Raw genomic sequence first — 19,557 nt, forward strand, 5'->3', positions numbered from 1 at the left:
ACTAGATCCAATTTCCGGAAATCATCCCAGCGAATTAACCAATCAGTAACAAGAAACTTAAACCGAAAGTTGGAGCACATGTGGAGATAACTGTTGTTTCTGAGGAAAGGTAACACTTTTAAAAGTTTGGTGCAGTTTCAGTCCAAAGTGTCGAACTATTTTCATCTGCATATCATTTGGAAGAGTCTACAATCAATCAACATGATCAAAAATAATATGAAGATGCGTTTATTCATTTTATATTTACATGTCATATTAATTATTATGATATATTATAATTATCATGTATATACCATGTATATTATCTAATATATAATATGTAAAAGAATTATTTGTATATAAACAATGATTGTAGGAGCCCATTAAGATCTTTTGTTAACGTGTCTTTTCTGTGGGAGAGCTATTTTCAAACATAATTGAATTATATTATACAGGACAAACAACTTTTAATTTGAAACTTTAATACAAATTTGATATATAATAATGCTAACTTGTTGGGGGTGGTAGGAGGGGTCCTGATCCCGAAATCCCTGGCTTAAAAACACGAAATCCTGATGCCCCGAATTTAAATAAATTTAAATCCTGACATCCCGAAATTCAAAAAAAGAATTCTTGGGTCCTGTAAGAGAAATCCCGATATCCCGAGCTTAAAAATACCTGATCCTGGAGTCCTGATTAAGGTCCTTTCCCCCCTCCTTACTGCTTAGTAGTCAAATACATGATTTCAGATGGCACTGCAAATTGATGCATTGAATATTTAGATTCAAAGCATTATTGTTTTAATGAATGGCTATTATTTATTTTCATCTGAAGCTGGTTATGTAAAATGTGAAAAGTCAAAAATTAATTTTATGGTTCAATATATTAAAAAAAATTTGCCATTCATTATTTATAAATAATCCTATCAAAAATTAGGCTCAAAGAACTTTTTATATCATTTATATTAACTCAAAATCAATTCAATTCAATTCAAACAGTTTGTGACATATAACAACAACAAAAACAAATAAAGACAATAACTAAGTAACTCAAAATATATATACAAATTCAGGTAAATATTAAAGGGTCCCCTGTCCTCAGTTCCATTGACTTTTTAACCAGATTTTTGTGACAAAAATGTCGGTTATTGATTTGGGGATGTACGGCATTCGGTCGGGCGGTCGGACGGGCGGCAATCAAATGTTGTCCGTGCAGTTACTCATGAACCGTTCAGCTAAAGCTTTTAAAATTTTGATATGTTGTTACTGACAACTAAATGAAGGTCAAGTTCAATAATGGTGATTTTGACTTTTACCGTTCAGGAGTTATGGTTCTTGAAAGATTGAAAAATAGAGTTTTCAGTCGTGTCCGTGCATTTACGCATGAACTGTTCTACCAAAGCTTCCCAAATTTTAATATGTTGTTACTGATGACAAAATGGAGGTCAAGTTTAATAATGACTATTTTGACTTTTACCGTTCAGGAGTTATGGTTCTTGAAAGATTGAAAAATGGAGTTTCCAGTTGTGTCCGTGCATTTACGCATGAACTGTTCTACCAAAGGTTCCCAAATTTTAATATGTTGTAACTGATGACAAAATAGAGGTCAAGTTAAATAATGACGATTTTGACTTTTACCGTTTAGGAGTTATGGTTCTTGAAAGATTGAAAAATGGTGTTTCCAGTCGTGTCTGTGCATTTTCTCATGAACCATTCAACCAAAGCTTTTGAAATTTTTATATGTTGTTACTGATGACAAAATAGAGGTCAAGTTTAATAATGACGATTTTGACTTTTACCGTTCAGGCGTTATGGTTCTTGAAAGATTGTAAAATGGTGTTTCCATTCACGTTGTTGCATTTACTCATGAACCATTCAATCTAAGCTTTTGAAATTTTGATATGTTGATACTGATGACAAAATGGAGGTCAAATTTGATATTGACGATTTTCACTTTCACCATTCATCAGTAATGGTTCTTGTGATATTGCCAGGACACAAATAAATATTAATAAATCCGGTTTGCTGTCGTTCTGACAGCCTCTTGTTTATAAAGGATCCTAGTTTATTCACTTGTGTTGGTGTTGATGGGTTAAGTAAGTATATATATAACTTTGTCATTTTCAGTTGGATTAGCAAATGAATTACTTTCTCTGTTAATGCAATTAAAATATGTTAATCTAATATTTGAATTGTGAGAACAATTTATTAAGAAATGTTTCTCATCATCTAGTACTTTGCATTTTTTGCAAAGTCTCTCTTCGCGAGGAATTTTAAAATGCCTTCCTTTTTCAATTAATAATGAATGGTCACTGATTCTAAGTTTTGTAATTAATTTTCTAAATTCAAAGTTTGAGTTAGAGAGGTAAGGTTTGATCAATAGATTTGGCTCAAGTCCTTTTTAAAATTTAATTTACTTTTATCATCAATAGATCTCAACTTATCCATTGTTGTAGTATGAGTTTATTTGGGGTTTAATATAGCTTTTAATATTTTTTAATTGTTTTAAATTATCACAGGTTTTTAGTCTATCTATATCAATGTTAGATTCAGAAAGAATATCTTTTGCAAAAGAGAACCATGAATAGGAGCCACTAGAATCCAAAGTTTTAGTTAATTGAAAAGATTCATGTAGGATTCAAATTTAAGGTGAAAAGCCTTGCTAAATACATAACAATAACAATGTACACACGTGTTGGCATATGAATACACAACATCAGAGTGGGCATGTTGCCATAAAAAATTGACAACATTGAAAATAAAAGTCATACTTTTAACCAATCAGCATGATCAGAAGACAGTAAATACACCAAATTTATTCATTTAACAGTGGTGGGTCCAGTGGGGCTCGATCAAGTTGTATAGAGGGTGTATATGCCTCATTTTATTACCCTCCTTTCCTCACACACCAAAAAAAAAAATAATTTCATGTTTCTCATGATTTAGTAGATATTTTAGCATAAAATTGTTTTATACTTTTTATCTAGGTTATATCATAAAATCTTACTTCTGATTCTGATTCAGAAGCAAGAGTTTATGATAAGTTCAAATGTTTTGAAAAAAATGTAGGCTTTGTTCCTTCATAATCATGATGTCCATGATGATATTAAGTTTGAAATGGAATGAATTTTCTGTAATTGAAACAACAATAATATTTCCCACAGAAAGTAACCAAAAGTTAGCGTGCAATAAATTCTAATATTGCACTAGTGCAATAAATCTTCAAAATTCATGATGTCATCAAAGACAAAATCTTAATTTAAACCAATTTTTACTTTCAAATATTATATTGCTATACAATAAAAGGGTTATTGCATGAATATTGGGGAATATTTCTCTCGTAGAACATATATTGCACTCGCAAGCTCGTGCAATATAAAATTCTACTCGGGACAATATTCCCCAATATTCATGCAATAACCCTATATTATGGCATTGTTAAATCTACTAAAGATAAGTGACTGCTACGTGGAACAAATAACACCAATACATCTAACATGCATGTACATGATTTTATTAGGCCAAAATTTTAATTTCTATTTAGGTCATGATAAATGAAGCCGTTACAGAGACAAGGATGTTATAAACTTCATCAGATCACAAACTTCATCGTTGGGAACATCATTGGTCATTCATCATGTTCATACCTATTAAAGGAAGCACAGAAGTCCACCAGGATAATAAATCACTGTCTATCTAAAGTGTCAATAAGGACCGTGACCACTGTTTCAATATGTCAAAGAAAATATGGGACAGTATTGCTCAATTCTTTAAAACAAGGAACACAATATTCTGATGGCCACAAAGGATGGTTGTTCAAACAAAGTATAAAGCTGTTTTCAAATGGTATCCTGTTTGAGAATCAGTCTGATGTAGAAGAACTGTTAAAATTATGGACACAAAAGTTTGAAGAGGAAGGTGTGTCGGAGCCTCAGACATCTGCAGAGCTAATTATTGCTCATGCTCTTGGAAAGAAAATGGTAAAACATGTATAAAAATAAAACATGTGGTATGTTGCCCATGAGACAACCCTCAACCAGACACTAAATGATATAGAAGTTAACAGCTATAGGTCACTGTACAGTCGTCAACAATGACCAAAATGCATACCACATAGTATAAAGCCAATTATTTGCTATAAAAGGCCCCGAAATGACAAATTTAAAACAATAAATGAAAAACAAATATGATATACATAAACAAAAGGCAACACCAAATTACAGTATCCTGACTTGCATGACTTGGCAAGTTGGGACAGGAAAACATGTAAAAAAGTTAATTGATACCATCTACCATTTAGTAAAGATGAACTATGGCTAATAAGAGAAAATGCAATATAAGCAAGATGATAAGGTTATATAGATGTGCAACCAAAGTTAAAAAGTAAAACATTGACACTATATGGTATCTTCCATATTAAAAAGAAAATCTACCATTTATTTATTAAAAATATTTAATAGTTAAAAAAAAAAGGAAAAGATACCAAATGTGTACATCATTTTGTTCAACAAATGAGAAATTTCATGAATTTGCTTAGTTTAGAATCTATATTTATAAGAGGAAAATATTTAGTGTATTCCAATATATTCCATGTATTCTGATCAACTTTGAATTATATATTATATACCAGCAATAACATTCATGACATTTCATAATAATTTCTCAACAAATGTGTGATAAACTTTACTTTTTACAGTTGCATGAAGTCCCACCAGAATATACAGTTGACCTTTCTACAAATTTAGTTATTCAAGAACTGTGTCAAAGGCGATTACAAAGGTTAGATTTTAATTATGTGTCAATCATTATTCGGTAACTATTAACATAGTTTTTAACTGCACCAGATTCACATATTGACATTTTATCATGTTTATGTTTGTATTCCATATTTCCTATGGGTTAATGTGGTTGAATAATAATTCTAGAGGAGCTATTACCAAAATCTCTGTTTTTGGTCTTTTTATTAAGAGGAATTTTGTCAAACTGTTGCTAAGAACAGTATTTTACAAGAACAAATTCATATGTGTTTATCATGTGTGGGTTACAGTCTAAACAAGTGACCCTTTATTATCAAGCATGGACTCATGAATTTAATTTTAGAAGGCCTTGGCCCACCTGATATTATTGCCAAGCATTATCACTCTAAGATTCCTTCCCAAGTGTTTATCATGTTGAGATGACTTTCTGTTATTGTATAATGTATATACTTTAACCAACATTTTAAGGAAAGGTACCACAGGCACCTGTCTTTAAAAAAAATTCTCTATATATTTTTATGTATCACACCTAAATCATATCTTCCTTATATAAGATTAAAAGACATTAATTCCAATAATCTTGTTATAACCAGAATAAATTTTTCAAATGTGACTGCTTCAACTAAAAGTCAGCTGAAGGTCTTTATTTTTGTTGAAATCATTTTCTATTTGAACAAGAAATAACTAAGGGACCATATTTATGATAATGAAGCTTTATTAAGAACCTTTTTTCTTCTTATTCCAATATACTTTCATGTTTAGGTAAGGGACGACATCAAAAGTTCAATGCAGGATAAAAAACTTAATTCACATAGTTTTTTCACTGACCCCCCCTCCCTCTTAACTTAATTTGGGGAAAATTGATTTACTAATAGAGATATATGTAAAATTCGATTTTTGATATACAAAACTTGCAGAATTTCAACCCCCCTCCCAAACTATTTGATTTAAGTTTTTTATCCTACATCAATCTTTTGATGTCGTCCCTAAGTTTTGATTTACAACTTTTTATTTTATTAGTTTTTGATTCAAGAGGCGAAGGATACAAAAGGGACATTCAAAATCCAGTCAAAAAACAAGGCAAAAAAAAAGATAAAAAGACGAGTATTACCGTACACAAAACACAATTTATAAAACTAAAAACTGAGCATCACAAACACCATCAAAAACTTGTGACGACTTCATGTGCTCTGGAAGGGTACTCAAGTTCTGTTCCATATGTTGCACATGTTGTGTTGCTCATGTTAAATGTTTTATACATAGTACTGTGGATTCACTATTATTCGTTGGATACCAATTTTCTTTGATTTCATGGGTATATGTAAACCACGAAATTTAATTTTCAACGAATTAAAAATTTTCCATAGGTGTATATGCAAACTGTGGCAAAACCATGAAATTAAACATCCACGAACATGTAAGATTTCCTTAATCCACGAAAATTGGTACCCACGAAAATAAATGAATCCACATGTACAGTATAGCAAATAGAATAACACTAATTTGTTGTGTTTTTTTCAATGACTATGTATAATGTGATCAAATTTGAATTTCAGGGTACCAGTACAGTACATCATTGGAGAGTGGGATTTCCATGATCTTGTTCTAAAGATGAAAGAACCAGTATTTATACCCAGACCAGAAACTGAGGTAGTGATTGGTTAAGTACATTTTGCTTCAATAGTGTAAATTATCTCCCTTATGAAACTGATATAAGGGAGATAATTTGTTTTCTTCTTTTGATTTCAGGTCACTTGAACACCACATAAAATTATTAACAGCCATATTCTGTCATACCCACAAACCAAAGACAACCAGTAACAAATGCTTGATTTGGTACTAGTTCAAAATGTGATGGTGCTGAAACTTTGTTTCTTGTAAATAAACCTTCATGATCAATTAAATGATAAGTAATAAATTGATGCAATAAAACTTGTAATAAAAACCTAATCGACCCTTAATGAAAAATTCTTTTCAAAATTGTTCAAAATATGTTTTATTTCCTGAATGATTGAATTTACATATAACATGCTGAAAGATGATAAGTTTTGCAACTTTTCTGACAGTGAGAATTTTACAAGGTTCTTATTTTGCCTTTTTCTAAAATTTAATGTTAGCCCACGGTTTATTATGCATTTTGAAATAAATAGAGAAAATATTCCTTAAAATTATTTTTGCATTTGTGATATTTGTGAACAAATGAAAAACTATCGATTATGCATTTATAGTAATTGAATAATGAGGTTATTTAAAATGAAAGAACTAATGATAAATAAATGTTTGAACTGATAATCCATATTGTTAAAATTTTATAGTATTTAATATCATATTTTGTTAATTTTTTTATTTCAGGAACTGGCTGATTTTGTATGTGACTTTATAAAATCCAGTAACCTTCAAAATGGGAAATTTCTGGACATAGGTTGTGGATCAGGAGCCATATCATTACACATATTGAATTCTTTCAAGACGGTTAGATATGATATATCTTTTTTAACTGATAATTATCTTAAGTCATCTTCTATACCTTCAGAAATAATGCAGAAAACACATTGTGTTATAATCATGATAATGGCTTTATTAGGTTTTATTTTTCACTGAAGTTTGACTTTTAGTTCAAGATTTCTAATTTTAAAAATAGGAATATGTGGTATGATTGCCTAGGAGACAACTCTCCACCAGATACCAAATGATATAGAAGTTAAATGACAACAGGATGGGTTAAGGGCTATTTTAGAATATTGTATACATATGGAAATGGTTGGACACTTCATGATAACTTTGTCTTTAGGTAGTAGGTAGTTTTTCTATAGGGTAAAAACACAAAATTAAAAACAGGTATTTTTGGATGCAATATATATGTCATAATATATGTACAATATTTATAAAAACATAAAAAATACCATTCTATTCTTGGAAAGAAAATATATATTTTTAGTAGGGATGGCAATGAGTACTCGAGTACTCAGGTACTCTCTCGAAAGGCCCAGTACTCGAGTACTGTTTTAGTACTCAGATACTCGTTTGCTGTTATACATCTTGAGATATTTCTCTTCACATTTCCACTCACTTTAGTTGCGATGAAATATCCCCTTCGTTATACTAAAAAAATCAATTAAAGATGATCTAAGGTAAAATTAAATAAATCAAGAATTCAAAATTGATACTTTAAGCTGGAAGAGTATTAGAAAAGGATCAAACTCAGATAAAAATATTGATAGGTCATGGAGCTCCTTTTCGAGATATTTGATTTATAAAATATGGCGGGAAAAGGCTGACTCAGACTTTTACCTTAATTTTGCATTGGTTTTATTTGGGTCTCAAATCAAAAGAAAGAAAATCAAAAATCTGCTTAAATTTTGTTAAATGACCTTTTATGAATTATAAAGTCTTATGTTAAAAGATAAATAGGTGTTATGGGGCAAAATATTATCGTATGAAAAACACAGAGGAGTCCGAACATTTGACACTTTTTCCAAAACCTCACCTAAGTAAATCCTTAACAGCATAAATATGTTTTCCTTAGGTTACTATTTGTTATAGTAGTACCATCAACGTCCTTTTCATCTGTAACTGTTGACCAGATCATATTTCTTAATAACTGCGGTGAAACCTACGCAACTGATTAGAGACATTTGAACGGTGGTTATACACGGATCAACACTTTCATGGATTTTTAATTAACTTATCACAAGTGTAAAACTTACCTTTGTTCGTTAATCGAGACTTCTATATAAACGTGATTGGTATGAGAAGTATAATTTAATTACTCTGTGTTTGAAACCTAACTAAAAATAGGTGAAAGTATGAAATCAACTTTCAAATCCAAAAGTCGAAAATAAACTGACAATGTCATGGCTAAAAAAAGGAAAATAAGACAAACGATAGTGCAAAAAAACAAAACACAGAAAAAAGTAAGACTGAGCAACACGAAAAAGCACAAATAATTTGAAGTCCAATACTGTTGTTGACAACTTAATGGACAAGTCGTAATATAAAAAAATACCGACTCATCAGGAACAGATGATACAAATGTAGTCTTCTTTGTCGGACTTTGTATGCAAATATTTTTAATTTTATTGGAATTTTGATCATTCATATTATTGTATTATATGTCTCTGGGTTCATGAACACGGAAACAGACAATAATTGCTATTATGATAGGTAATTATTTGTAGAAATGGTGGTCGGTAGTTCATTGTTTAATTGACACAAAAAAACATAAGAGCAATTAAGCTATGTTTGTAATAAATTTGTCTTATGTTTATGAAAGGTAATAACAAAAACACTCCATTCCACCCAAAATCTAAACTTTTCAATAGACTTTTAAAATTCATCCGAGTACTCGAGTATCATGACCGAGTATCCGAGTATTAAATTTCAGATCTTTTGACATCCCTAATTTTTAGATTGAACCATGTTTTCGATTGGTTGATTTTTTTAGTCTCATTTGTTATATTTCATTTTCTTTCAGATAACTGGGGTAGCTATAGATAAACATAATCATGCCTGTGATTTAACAAGAGAAAATTCCAGAAACTTAGGGCTTAATGAACGACTTAATGTACATCAAATAGATATCTTCGAAAAAGGTAACCATTCAAAAACCTGTGCAGAAATTTAAAAGGAAGTTTCTTTTATACATGCATGTTTAATATATTTATGCTAGTGATATACATGTGAAAATGGGTGCTTATATTGATCACTTATAATTAAATGTCATTTATATCAATGTAAAACAACTGCATCAGATAATACATTGAGAATTATAAAAATGTAGGTAAAAAGGATGACATGCTCAAAATATTATTTGTTGGTCAATATTAAGATTCAAGATACAAAAAAGTTAAAGGGAATAGATGATGCATTACATGTAATATGAAATCTTTTGGATAATACATGAAGATGAATGGATCTTAAAAATTTAGGTCTAAAGGATGGCGTGCTCTCAGTATCATAGTTTAAAATGATTGATTACATTTTCTGTTCTTGTAAATACTAAAGTTTAAGTTGAAGTTGAAAGTGTAGGTCGGGTTTTTGTTGCTCAATCTTGAATTTTCTATGTTATGTTTAGTGTGCTATTGTTGTGTGTTTTTTTAGCCATGGTATTGTGTGTTTTTTTAGCCATGGTGTTGTGTGTATTTTTGTAGCCATGGTGTTGTGTGTATTTTTGTAGCCATGGTGTTGTATGTATTTTTAGCCATGGTGTTGTGTGTATTTGTAGCCATGGTGTTGTGTGTTTTTTTAGCCATGGTGGTGTGTATTTTTGTAGCCATGGTGTTGTGTGTATTTTTGTAGCCATGGTGTTGTGTGTATTTTCAACTTATCAGTTTGACTGTCCCTCTCGTATCTTTCACCTCTCTTTTATACAATACAAATGAAAATCATGTCAACATGAAATTTCATCAGACGTGCAAGTGCTTGATTTGTTGAAAAAAAACTACTCATAACATTATCAATTTTGGTATGGTTATTTGCAACCAGGTCTTACATATTGGTAAAAAACATATTAGTTACAATACAGGACAGAAAAAAATCGAAAGGAAAAAAATCTCTATACTGCTCATGCCATTGTATTCATGAACCTTCTCAGTGGTCTTGTGGTAGCTTGTTTGACTTGACTGCCAAATGATGTGGGCTTGAATCCTAGACTGGTCAAACCAAAGACTTTACAATTGGTATTTGCTTCTTCTGTGCAAAGCACATTGCAATAAGGTGTAAGAGCAAAGACTGGTCAGCTCAGGGTCAGAATGATGTGTTCTGGTAGCTGCGAAAACGTAGCTCTTAAGGTCCTTTTGATGATTTTTGATATTTGCGAAAATCAAAGGACAATAGAGCTACGTTTTCGCAGCTAGTGTTCTGGTAGTGTGACATGTCTTCCATGGATTATAATCTTGTGTACATGCATGTTTCAAATATGGCTCAGCACGTTGGTCTTGTATAAAGCAAGGTTAATATTCTTATTGCATTAACATTTTCTTGTAATGTATATACATTTAATTTGTCACTTACGTAACATCTTTAAGCAGCTATCCATCATAATCATCTTTTCAATTTTCAGATACAGTGGAGAAATTACAAGAATACTTACCCTTTGATGTTGTCATCAGCAATCCTCCTTATATTCCTACCTCAGATATAGATAGTTTGGAACCTGAGGTTGAGAGGTAATCTACTAAATTCAATAAAGGCCATTAGTTTTCAGACCTTTTTGTCGCTTTAAATGCAGAAAAGAATGTAAATTGCAAGGCCCTTGGAATTTTATTGATAATTGATCAGTTTACATGTTTAGGTGTTTCAAACAAATTTCGTCATTTTGATTGGCAGATGACAATGACTAGTTGTTTTAAAAGTATGTTTTATTCCCCGTATCCCATACCCAACATCCATGACATCACATGCATTCCTTTATTGATTGGTGTTTAATGGCTGTTTCAGCTCTTTTGTGCTTTTTTTTACCAGTTTTGTTTTGGGGAGGATGCCGGATAAAAACCACAATCTTCAGTTGGAAAACTGACAATCATAGTCAATTAAGATTAGGGTCAAGCACACTTGCATGCACAGGATTTGAACTCACAATCTTAGTGTTCAAAGGCTATTGTTACATTAGTTTGACTTCATAGACCACCACAGAGACCCCTTCATTCCAATGTGACAGAAAAGTGTATGGAAAACAAAAGAATTTTCTGTTTTAGCATTAAAATGTAATCATAAAAATTGAATGCTTCTGTTTTGTTGATTACCGTATAGAGGGTTATTTTCACGGGTATAAAATTTCGCAATTTTCATTGAATAAGGTATACGAAATATTTTGGCGGATTCAAAACTTTTATCAATACCTTTGCATGTGCTGTTTTAAATTGGCGGAATTTATTTTGGCGATTTTGTTCTATCCCCGAAAATTTGCACCCTGTGAAAATAACCCGCTATACTGTAATTTGGTTTTCAAACAGTGACCCAGCAAATACTATCATCCTGACAATTCATCAATGAAAGATTTTTTTTAATTTTTAATTTCATGGTCAATGTAATTTGGCTCTTATGAAACCTTGTCTTTTTAGCTCACACCTTGCTCAAAGGGCCAAGTGAGCTTTTCTCATCACTTGGCGTCCGTCATCGTTGTTAACTTTTACAAAAATCTTCTCTTAAACTACTTGGCCACAATCATCATTGGGGTATCTAATTTTAAAAATGTGTCCGGTGACCCAGCCAACCAACCAAGATGGCCACCATGGCTTAAAATAGAACATAAGGGTTAAATGTAGATTTTGGCTTATAACTCTGAAACCAAAGCATTTAGAGAAAATCTGACCTAGGTAAAATTGTTAATCAAGTCAAGATCTATCTGCCCATATCACAGTTAATTTTAAAAAATCTCCAAGAAATACTAATCAAATCAAACATAGGAATAAATTATTCTTTTGTTGAAAAGGACATTATGCTAGGAAAAAACACGGGAGAACTAAAATATGATAATTTTTTAAACATAATTATCATATATTTCAAATGGACACTATGGAAAATTAGGAATTCAATAAAATTCAACAAAACGCCTAAAGCACCACAAGATATTTATAATATCTGGAAACAAAACTTGAAAAATAATCTAAAATTTGTTCTTCTTTTGAAAGGCGTTGACATCATTGACAAGACAAAATTGGAGTCGGCAATAATGAAAATTTAGACAGTAATTATAGTATAAGCTTGAGTCAAAGTGCACTTTTTTATGATTTATCGTATAAGAATATCGATGTTAACAATTTATACAAAGATAAAAAAAAATGATAAAAAGTTAAACTATCATGTTTATTGTAGTAAATGCACATCTTTTGTGTGGGTATCTTATTATTTACATGTACTTACTTCTTTAAAATAATTATGGAACTGTTAGATGCTTCTAACATTATATGGTTATACTTTTTTACACTAATTGTAAATCCAAGGTAAAAGGTGGACTAGATTTTTATTGCCTTCTATTTCCCCTGGATAGATGGTTCATTTTGTAAACAGGGACCCTTAGTCTGTTCCTAGACGACTACGGTAATTGTATACAGGAAATATTTAGCAATAAAATGTTTATATGTCTTAAAAAAAAAAAAAAAAAAAAAAAGATCTATCTGCCCTGAAATTTTCAGATCAATTGGACAACCGGTTGTTGGGTTGCTGCCCCTGAATTAGTAATTTTAAGGAAATTTTGCCCTTTTTGGTTCTCATCTTGAATTCTATTACAGATAAAGATAAACTGTAAACAGCAATAATGTTCTGCAAAATAAGATCTACAAATAAGTCAGCATGACCTAAATGGTCAAGTGACCCCTAAAGGAGTTATTGCCCTTTATAGTAATTTTTTACCAATTTTTCATAAATTTTTGTAATCTTTTACAAAAATCATCTCCTCTGAAACTACTTGGTCAAATTTAACTAAACTTAGCCACAATAATAATAAGGGTATCTAGTTTTAAAAATGTGTGCGGTGACCCAGCCAACCAATCAAGATGGCCACCATGGTTAAAAATAGAACATAGGGGTAAAATGTAGATTTTGGCTTATAACTCTGAAACCAAAGTATTTAGAGCAAATTTGACAGGGTAAATTGTTTATCAAGTCAATATCTTTTTGCCCTGAAATTTTCAGATGAATTGGACAACTGGTTGTTGGGTTGCTGCCCCCCAATTGGTAATTTTTAAAGAAAATTTGTCATTTTTGGTTATTATCTTGAATACTATTATAGATAGAGATAAACTGTAAACTGCAAAAATGTTCAGTAAAGTAAGATCTAATAATGAGTCAACATGACCACAATGGTAAGTTGACCCCTTAATGAGTTATTGCCCTTTATAGTAAATTTTTAACAATTTTCATTAATTTGGTAAATTTTTGTAAATTTTTACAACATATTTTCCTCTGTATCTAAAGGGCCAAGTCTATATAGATAGAGAAAATTGTAAGTAGCAAGAATGTTCTGTCATGAATCGATCTGTGTCCTTTGTTTAATATGGACATAGACCAAGGTGAGGGACACAGGCTCTTTAAAGCCTCTAGTTTTGTTTGTCTTACAATGCATTACTGGCATAGGTCACATCGGCTTTGGCTAGATCAGCTGATAAATAAAAACCAAAATGGCAGATATTTTAATTTTCTTTTCAGATATGAGAGCAGAGATGCTTTAAATGGCGGTAAAGATGGACTTGATGTTGTTAGACATATCTTGTACTTGGCACCACAAATCCTTTCTGTTGGAGGGTAGGCAAATATTTAGATATAGGAAGATGTGGTATGAGTGCCAATGAGACAACTCTCCATCCAAGTCACAATTTATAAAAGTAAACCATTATAGGTCAAGGTACAGTCTTCAACAAGGAGCCTAGGCTCACACCAAACAGCAAGCTATTAAAAGCCCCATAAATAACTAGTGTAAAACCATTTAAACATGAAATTCAACATTGTAATCAATATAAAAACAAGAAACAAGAAACACTTATGAACCACATAAACTGACAACAACCACTGAACATCAGATTCCTGACTTAGGACAGCTGCAAACAATTGCAGCAGGATTTTAATGGTACCAAACCTTCTCCCTTTTAGTTCTGTTCTGATGCACTTTCACAGGATTTTTTTACTTGACTTTTAGGACTTTACTGTCATTTTATACTAAATGCAATTATATGGCAATTTTGTATATTTAAAGTCAGTTTTTTCTATCAGAGGAATGCAATTTGATAAAAAATACAGATCTTGTGTTCAATCTTTGCTTACACTGATCTGGCAACACTCCATTTTACTTTCTAATCTGGAAATTATTACATCAGCCAATGAAATTACAGCCTTCAAATTTTTGAAGGTGTGTATTAATTTGACGAAAGCAAAAACAATATTTTTTTCATGCAATCTTTAAATAACTTGAAAGATCATGCAATTTTATCCAACTCAAACAGAAGTCAGAACAAAAATAAAAACACAAGTTTTAAAAGATTAAACTTCTCAAAATTTTGTATACAGAATAAAGAAAGGTTTCCATCATTCAGCAAATTTTTAATTGAAAAAGTTTTTTAATGACTGTAAACTGCAGTTTACTCAGGATTTTATCAAGATTACTTTCATTTTGGGAATTGTGATATAAATTTTAAAGTTTAAAATTTATTTCAAATTCCAAATTAGTTCAGATTTAGGATGAAGGTTATCTGATGACAGCTTTTAAGGGCAGGGAATCAGTTTGTGAACTCACTCACTGTTTAAGTTAGGTTTTTTATGGACAAGCAATGTTATGTCCAATATCTAGGGGAGATAACTCATTAAATTAGCCGTTTCATTTTTCAGGCAAATTTGGTTGGAAGTTTACCTTGATGAACCAGAAATGATCAAGGAATTAGTAAAAGAAAACAAGTCCATCATATATCTTACAACATTGAAAGATTTCACAAAAAGGTAAATACATATCAAATAAGTTTTCTGTCATTTTGTAGAGTGTGCATACACAATATTAATGGTGAAATGGAAGTGAATAATTGAAATGGGTGACCTACATTTATGCAAATTTAAATTTTGACACTTGTTTGTGGGAAACTAATGAATTTATCTGTGTTTGTATACTGAGAATAAGCTGTACTTTATGAATTTTTTTGCTTAGAATAATTATATTGATAGATAATTTATATAAGCAAAGAAGTCTTTCATTGTTTTATAAACATTTAAAAGCACTGCATGTATGTCGAATAGCAAATTTTTGAGTTAAATACAGTTTGTGCTTCCTCGAAAGATCATATGCTGGAATAAAACATAGTATATAAACTAAACAGGCAGTTCTTGCTGTGAAAAGACTTGATGATTTGGGACAATTCTTCCACATTCTTGGGGATATTAGAAACATGCAAAGCAGTTACTTTTCGACAGTTAGATTTCAAACAAATGTTACACATTGAAACTATTTATAAATTTACATATCACATACATTTGACCTCATAATAAATATAACTTCTTAGAGCGCCATCTTTCCCTTACTATTTTAGTCACCTGTTATAAGGGAATCCTGTTGTTTGTTGTTATGTGCCTTACATACATATTAATTTACCTGTAACTGTCTTTTGCTCGCGTGGATTTGGATACATTGTTTGTCCAGCTTTCTCCTCCTAGTATTTGGAGAACAACTTTAAAACTTTGTAAGATGTTCAAACACATAATGGAGGTGTGCATGGCCACATAATTTTGATTTTTTTTTCAAATATTCTGAAAATGACAGATAGTTTGACTCCTCTCTCCTACAGTTACATTATCATACATAGTGTTAAATTTATAAACTTCTATGGTCAGGCTGGGCATTATTTGCTGCCGTCTGCATAATAATTTCAAGTTGTATGCCAACATCTTTTTTTTTTCGAATCTAAATTATGTTGAACTGTACTCATGTATATGGCAGAGCATAAAAGGAGGGGGGCATTGTTCATGTCTGGTTCTTGTCTAATTATTATATTTTTTTTCAACCTAAAAATTATCCAGTAATGTCATTGACTGATTCTTCTTTTGAAGGGACAGATTTTGTGTTTTAGAAGTACAGTGACAGATTCAAAGAACAGACGTGAAAGATCACCAGTATTTGGTGGTTAAGTAAAATTTTCAGAAAGATCTGATAACCTGTGGCTTGAGAACATTGCATCTTTAATGATATGTGATGACACAAACTGGTGTCATTTGTCAAGAAAGGGGACTACATTGACAAAATATTTAAAGAACTCCTGATTTAATGCTTCCTATATGTTGGTAGAGTTTTCTAGAATGGATACTAATGATATGCAGAGTTGTTGAATAAAAATAACTAATAATGACAAAAAATGTATTCTATTGTTTAAGTAAAATTGAGAATGGAAATGGGGAATGTGCCAAAGAGACAACAACCCGACCATAGAGCAGACAACAGCAGAAGGTCACCAACAGGTCTTCAATGCAACAAGAAATTCTCACACCCGGAGGCGTCCTTCAGCTGGCCCCTAAACAAATATATACTAGTTTAGTGATAATGAATGCCATACTAAACTCCAAATTGTACACAAGAAACTTAAAGTTAAAATAATACAAGACTAACAAAGGCCAGAGGCTCCTGACTTGGGACAGGCGCAAAAATGCGCATGCATGTTATTTTATATGATATCTTTTACTTTTAGTATAATTGTTACTCTATTTATTATTGTGAAATAAAGTTTAAGAAAAATAACTATTTTTAGCTCACCTTTCCAAAAGGAAATGTGAGCTTTTGCCATCACTTGGCGTCCGTCATCGTCCGTCCGTCGTCGTCGTCCGTCCGTCGTAAACTATTTCAAAGATCTTCTCCTCTGAAACTACTGAACCAATTCAAACCAAACTTCATCTGATTGATTCCTAGGGTATCTAGAATAAAGTTTGTGTTTTAATTCCCATTTCATCAAAAAACATGGCCGCCATGGCTAAAAATAGAACATAGGGGTAAAATGCAGTTTTTAGCTTATAACTCAAAAACCAAAGCATTTAGAGCAATCTAACGGGGGTAAAATTGTTTATCAGGTCAAGATCTATCTGCCCTGAAATTTTCAGATGAATCGGACAACCCGTTGTTAGGTTGCTGCCCCTGAATTGGTAATTTTAAGGAAATTTTGCTGTTTTTGGTTATTATCATGAATATTATTATAGATAGAGATAAACTGTAAACAGCAAAAATGTTCAGCAAAGTAAGATTTACAAATAATGGTCAGTTGACCCCTTTAGGAGTTATGGCCCTTTATAGTCAATTTTTAACCATTTTCCGTAAATCTTAGTTATCTTTTACAAAAATCTTCTCCTCTGAAACTACTGGGCCAAATTGAACCAAACTTGGCAACAATCATCATTGGGGTAACTAGTTTAAAATTGTGTCCGGTGACCCGGCCAAACAACCAAGATGGCCACCATGGCTAAAAATAGAACATAGGGGTAAAATCAGTTTTTGGCTTATAACTCAAAAACCAAAGCATTTAGAGCAAATCTGACAGAGGTTAAATGGTTTATCAGGTCAAGATCTATCTGCCCTGAAATTTTCAGATGAATCAGACAACCGATTGTTAGGTTGCTGCCTCTGAATTGGTTATTTTAAGGAAATTTTGCTGTTTTTGGTTATTATCATGAATATTATTATAGAGATAAACTGTAAACAGCAAAAATGTTCAGCAAAGTAAGATTTACAAATAAGTCTACATGAACGAAATGGTCAGTTGACCCCTTTAGGAGTTATGGCCCTTTATAGTCAATTTTTAACCATTTTCCGTAAATCTTAGTCATCTTTTACAATAATCTTCTCCTCTGAAACTACTGGGCCAAATTTAACCAAACATGGCCAAAATCATTATTAGGGTATCTAGTTTAAAAATTGTGTCTGGTGACCCGGCTAACCAACCAAGATGGCCACCATGGCTAAAAATAGAACATAGGGGTAAAATGCAGTTTTTAGCTTATAACTCAAAAACCAAAGCATTTAGAGCAAATCTGACATGGGGTAAAATTGTTTATCAGGTCAAGATCTATCTGCCCTGAAATTTTCAGATGAATCGGACAACCCGTTGTTGGGTTGCCGCTCCTGAATTGGTAATTTTATGGAAATTTTGCTGTTTTTGGTTATTATCTTGAATATTATTATAGATGTAGATAAACTGTAAACAGCAATAATGTAATGCTTGGGGTATACAATGTTTTTTTATACTTTCATCATAAATTATATTATGAACACGAGACAAACGAGATATTTCAGTGTGTCCACTCTTGTTTTTGCTTTTGAAGAAGATATGACAGAATCAAAGAACCATTTATATAAATTGAAAACCCAAAATAATCATTGATTGAAGATTTAAGCAAAAAATTTAAGGTGAGCGATTCAGGCTCTTGAGAGCCTCTTGTTTTGTTTTACCTCCCTTATTAAAGGTGGTACCTAACAATACAGGGAGATAACTCTTCAAAATCAGGTAAACCTTTTAATCACATTGTATTGTTAAGAAAATATGAAGCTTCTCAATGATTAAACTTAAAGGTTTATCAAATTGCTATACAACCAACCATTTTTTTTTTATTATGTGTCTTGTTCAATTTTTTTTTAAATTTTGAAATTTTTGTCCAAGGGTCAAAGTAAATATTTTGTAAAATTTTTATTTTTATTAATTTCAGTCAAGGTGTTGGGTATCACCTTAAAGCTTGTTTGTGGGAAATATTAGATATCCTTTTGATGTTCTTCCTATCATTCATCCATCTGTCTGTGTTGATTTTTCTTTCAACCTAATTGCATATCTTCCTGCTTCACATGGATTGGTCATACCCTTGACACATGTAAATATCTCGAGTCAAGGCCACAGCATATGATTTGTTTACTGGTTGCTTAACGTCCAGTGGCAAATATTTTATGCATGTTCAGGATTAGAGCAAATACACAATAAATACTTCCAGAAGTTTCTGTAATATAGGCTGTCTGTGATGAAGGTTGAGCAAATATGAACTGCCACTGTAAGACAGAAATTTTGTCTTGCAAAAGACCACCTCTGACCCCATTTTGAAAGTTTTACTGCGGGTTGGAAAAAGTCAAAAGTTAAAACAGCAGATGAATATATTTAAATTATTTACAGAATATATCTTTGTATTGCCTGATGAGCAGCACTTCAAACAACTTTTGCAAATGACCATGATCCAAGGTCATATTTTGTAGGTTAAGGTAATAGCTGGTACTTGGGATTGATTATTGTTCATATGAATACCAGTTTTCATGTGGGTTTCGTTGATACAGCTGAACAGAATTTAAACGTTCAATGAATTTCAAATCTTCTATGTTTACATCA

General features: G+C 31.6%; 1 protein-coding gene across 1 annotated transcript; it reads left to right on the forward strand.

The window, feature by feature from the left end:
* Nucleotides 1-10: 10 nt before the first annotated feature.
* Nucleotides 11-18,461, forward strand: LOC143081917 (MTRF1L release factor glutamine methyltransferase-like). Its single transcript, XM_076257564.1, has 10 exons — nt 11-109; nt 3,523-3,958; nt 4,675-4,757; nt 6,292-6,385; nt 7,088-7,207; nt 9,210-9,327; nt 10,797-10,902; nt 13,883-13,978; nt 15,056-15,163; nt 16,262-18,461. The coding sequence occupies exons 2-10, from the start codon at nt 3,533-3,535 to the stop codon at nt 16,290-16,292; spliced, it is 1,182 nt and encodes a 393-aa protein (XP_076113679.1). The 5' UTR covers nt 11-109; nt 3,523-3,532; the 3' UTR covers nt 16,293-18,461.
* The last annotated feature ends 1,096 nt before the right edge of the window (nt 18,462-19,557 follow it).

This window comes from Mytilus galloprovincialis, chromosome 1 (genome assembly GCF_965363235.1).
Source record: "Mytilus galloprovincialis chromosome 1, xbMytGall1.hap1.1, whole genome shotgun sequence".
In the NCBI taxonomy this organism is placed as follows: domain Eukaryota; kingdom Metazoa; phylum Mollusca; class Bivalvia; order Mytilida; family Mytilidae; genus Mytilus; species Mytilus galloprovincialis.